The following is a 4,498-nucleotide window of genomic DNA, read 5'->3' as shown; positions in this document are numbered from 1 at the left end:
CATGTAAATTTATTTACTCGGTTTACAGGTTTATTGTTTACAAACAGAATCCTATCGATATTTGATCAGAATTAGATCATAGTAACTAGTGATTCAGAGGTTAAGCAGCTATGACTGAAGTTTCTCCTTCTTCAAAGAAAGTGGACGATTTTTTGTCCAGTATATCCGAATTATCTCAAGAAAGATTGAGGGAGGACCAGAAAAGACAGAGAGACTTGCAAAGAAATATTGATGATTTGAGACTGAGACTGAACAGTTCTTCTCCTATTAAAGGTTCATCGTATCAGCCGCTGTTTTCGTATAGTTCAACACGAGGACACGGTGATATTCCTCTGTTGAAGTTCAATAGGAGTGGTAGACTGAATATTGATCATTTTTCAACAAGTATAAAGAATCTTGAAGAAGATGCACCTCCTGAAATGCCTCTGAGACCAAGTAGTGTCGGAAGACAGTACAGGAGTTCGAGACTAATTGAGACACCACCTCCAATGCCAAGAAGACCGGCCAATGAAGACGAAGAATCACCCCCTCCTATGCCTCCTCGCAGAGACGTAAAGAGACCAGGCCCCACTAAACCTTCAAAACCTTCTGGAATGTCATCCAAATTTGACATAGAATTAATAAATCCGGTTCCAATAAAAGTTAAACCAGAGCTGCGGTTGAAGAAGGATTTCAAAGAACCACCGTATAAGCTGAAGTCTCCTTCAAACGAGGGTAACAAATATAGATCGTTTACTGAATTAGAAAATGACATTAAAAAGGGGTCTGATTTAGGAGGAAATACAAAAGATATGGTGGAAGATATTTTTTCCGTGAATTCAAAAACTAATCCTACTTCTAAGCCTATTAAACCTATAAAATCGGACAAGCTTTCTACAAAGCTAACCGTTGAAGGCAAGGTCGAAAGAACACCGAATATAGTGCCGAAACCTACATACCTCAGTGCGTTATCGGCAACAAAGCACAACTCAGATTCACGTCTGTTACAATCAGCTTCATCAGGTGCAAAACAGAGATTTATTCCAGATCATAATGATCCAAGCGATGTATCTATAATCAAACCGACTTCTCCTCAACGGGAGAAGAAGCAGAATTCGTGGCTTGACAGTGCTATAAAAAAGAGCGATACATTGGAGTCGCTGGTAAAGACAACTAATAGCCAAAAGGATTGGTCTATTAAAAATGCCAAACCATTAGAGCCTTCTCTGTTCGCTACAAGTAAATCACCCGAACCTCGCAGATCTGACTTTAAAACACCTCCAAAGCCCCCTAAACCATCCCTCGAAAAGTATACTCGAACGGAGAATGAACTTTTGAAATCTCAAATGCAAAAGTTATCATCATCGACGAATAGGGCTGCACCACCAAAGCCAGCCAAACCATCAATTTCGAAATATGAAGAGCAGGATACGGAAATCTTGAAGGCCCAAATGCAGAAGCTTTCTCACGGCAAAAATGCTCCTCCAAAGCCGTCGAAACCATCTCCTAAGAAATACCAGGAAGAGGATAATGCTATTCTTATTTCGCAAATGAAGAAACTAGGCAAAAAATCTAACCCATCCATTATTCGTGATTCTACAGACACAAACCCTGAGGGTTTGGCAGCATTGGCCAAATTGAAGCCTGTAAAAGCTGCTCCTCTATCTCTGTCAAAAATCGCCTCATATAACTCCATGCCCGAGCCGACAAAGACAATCGAAAGGATGAAAACTTCTGACAGATCCCTCAAAAGCGCAGCTTCTCCCGAAAGGCCTGTGGCTACAAAGTCTCCCTCATCCTCCGACTTGAACGAAAACAAACCCCCTAAAACTCCTGCTTCGTTCCAAGATCAGTTATCATCAATTATACGAGCCAGCACTGTACCGAATGTTCGTGCATCAAAGCCCGCATCAAATATCCCCAGGGCCAATACGCTACCCTTGCGTGATGAAACTACCAATGTGACTCAATCTAAGCTTACACACCCTAACAAGGGCCGCTCAAAAGGTCCAAAGAGAAGGCTACCTAAGAAAATGGCTAATAACCCATCTACGGTTGAAAACACTGGCAGTGCAGATGTAACTGCAAATACAGATAAAAGTTCGACCCAAATAAACGACTTTAAGCAGAAAAAAATTCCTCCCCCAATAAACAAGGCTTCAAAACAGAAAGCATTGGATAATCTTAAACCAAGCCGTAACTTTAGTGGAGAATTATTTATTTAAATAGATCGGCTGTATAAGCATAATCCATTATTCAATTTTGTGTAATTTCAGCATGCCGTAAATTTCAACTTGTCCACTCTGACAATAAGCATTTTAGCAATAAAGGACTGAAGTTCTTCTTAATCTTATACTACACTTATACAAGAACATTGAGTATGGAAGCAGTTACCGAACATTTTAACCAGTTGAGATCTCAACTCCCAAGCAAATTTCAAGAGGTACAATCATGTCTTATCCAGTTGAAGGAAAAGATTCCTACCAGCTATGATGATATTGAACATTATGTCAATGCATTGAAGAATGTTTCCACTGACGATATAGTAAGTGATTTTAGCAATTTCAAGGTTACACCTATCACAGTATCTTTGTCGATAACTGCTTTCACCACGTTATTTATTTTGGGGCGTATTTTGGGTTCAAGTGGACAGCAAGGCACGAGTAAATCCAGTAAGAAGAACCAAAAGAAGCGTTCTAAGAAGAGGTTGACTAAGGCACAAAAGGCCAACGAGGATATACAATCCATTTTAGACTTTGTTGAAGAGACTTATGTTCCAGAGATTGACGAATACTTGGAGAATTACAAGACATTAAATGCTGATGATTTGGAATACAAGTACAACTATTTCGAAGAAATGTTGTTGAAGCAGTTGATGAAATTGGATGGAATTGACGTTGCTGGAAATGATATTTTGAGAGATAATAGAAAGAAGGTCATAAAGTTCATTCAAGATCACCAAAGAAGATTAGATGCATTCAAAAAAGAAGTTAATATCTAGACATGTCATGCTTCTTTGAGAAGAGACTACTGTGTCTCAAGGCAGGACTCATGTAATATTATATGCTATTCATAACTATGTAGATGTAACTTATACTTAATGAAGAAATTGTTTTATTTGTAATCGAGAACTGTGTAGGGGGTAAACGTCGATTTTCCTAAATTAGGCCCAAATCCTTCTTGACCATGGTCTTACAAATGGGGTGATAGCTGCTTTCATATTTGGTGAATGTGGCAATGGCAAATTCTTTGTCAACATAGCTTTGCAATAATTTGTAACCAGGTCTCACAAACTTCATTCTACCAACTGTTCCTAACCACTTTGCAAAATCCTTGACTATTTGATCTGTAGTACTATAGTTTCCAAATCTAATAAGCAATTCATTCCAGCTAGATTTAATTTCACCATTAGTGCTAGCCGCATATACAGGGTAAACTGATGGTAATTTCTTAATAATTTGCAGTGGAAGAGGGTATTTTTCAAATCTTTCTGTTAAGGATCCAAGGAAAAGTTTATGTTGATCTGGTTCAAAATTCCCAATATCTCTAGATTCATCAAATTCAGAAAGATCTGTTGAATTAGACTTGGCAAAATCAGTCCATTTTTCTACTAATCTATAACATTCATCCGCTAAACTGGTATCAAATCGTGGGATGTTAGGTGGTAATCCTTCACCAAATATCCAACCTTTCCAATCAATTGCATCTAGCTTTTCCGCTTTTCCACGAGGTTCAAAGAATTCATATAACGTATCTATGAATTGATAGGTATCTAATGATTCATAACGGAATTTTTTGAAGTAGTATGGGATGAATGGATCAAACTCTTTGGTACCCCCGACTTGTTGCTCAATGTAAAATAGGAAATTGAAGCCTTTTTCGTAAGGAATACGGGAAAATGCATCGTCTGGATCTGATCCATCTTTAAGATTCCAAACTATTGATGTATACTTTGGTTCTAAAGTTTTAACAGAATCAACTAACGAATTCCAACCAACAATAGCAGCAAAGTGTCTCCTTTTTTCTCCATATTCGACTGCTTCATTTTCACCTAAGGATTTAGCTTCAGCAGCTGCTACTCCCCCAATTATTCTTCTTTCTAAATAAACTGTCCATCCTTCGTTTAGCCAAAAATGTTCCCATGAACAATTTGTAACCAAATTACCCAGCCAAGAATGAGCCAATTCATGCGCCATAACCTTAACTTGTGATCTATCTTTGCTTATTAATGTAGGAGTAGCAAATGTAATGTTTGGGTTTTCCATTCCTCCATATGGGAAGCTCAGTGGTAGGACTAATGCATCAAACTTCAACCATTCGTACTTGAATATTAATCCTTCAGCTACTTGAATGAAATTCTCCATATCCTTTTCAAATTCCCATTGACAATCATTTAATCCCACCTTTTCGGAATAAACTGTTGATCTTGGTCCTATTGGAGCAGATGCCAAATCACCCGATGCCAATGCAACCAAGTACGATGGTATTGGAATAGGTTGATGAAAATAATATACTCCTT

General features: G+C 38.2%; 3 protein-coding genes across 3 annotated transcripts; 2 read left to right on the top strand and 1 right to left on the bottom strand.

Annotated features, from left to right (window-relative positions):
- Positions 1-110: 110 nt before the first annotated feature.
- AC631_05863 (uncharacterized protein) lies at positions 111-2,204 on the top strand (the record flags this gene model as incomplete). The annotated part of the gene is made up of 1 exon (XM_015614692.1): positions 111-2,204. One exon carries the CDS (start codon positions 111-113, stop codon positions 2,202-2,204), a length of 2,094 nt encoding a protein of 697 aa, XP_015464482.1.
- A 155-nt stretch (positions 2,205-2,359) lies between these two features.
- On the top strand, positions 2,360-2,980 carry SNL1 (Snl1p; the record flags this gene model as incomplete). Its single annotated transcript, XM_015614691.1, has 1 exon — positions 2,360-2,980. One exon carries the CDS (start codon positions 2,360-2,362, stop codon positions 2,978-2,980), a length of 621 nt encoding a protein of 206 aa, XP_015464481.1.
- A 157-nt stretch (positions 2,981-3,137) lies between these two features.
- LKH1 (bifunctional aminopeptidase/epoxide hydrolase) lies at positions 3,138-4,343 on the bottom strand (the record flags this gene model as incomplete). The annotated part of the gene is made up of 1 exon (XM_015614690.1): positions 3,138-4,343. The coding sequence occupies one exon, from the start codon at positions 4,341-4,343 to the stop codon at positions 3,138-3,140; it is 1,206 nt and encodes a 401-aa protein (XP_015464480.1).
- Between the last annotated feature and the right edge of the window lie 155 nt (positions 4,344-4,498).

Source organism: Debaryomyces fabryi (assembly GCF_001447935.2).
Source record: "Debaryomyces fabryi strain CBS 789 chromosome Unknown contig00306, whole genome shotgun sequence".
Lineage (NCBI taxonomy): Eukaryota > Fungi > Ascomycota > Pichiomycetes > Serinales > Debaryomycetaceae > Debaryomyces > Debaryomyces fabryi.
The sequence above is the reverse complement of the archived record's forward strand: the minus strand, read 5'-3'. Positions and strand labels throughout refer to the sequence as shown.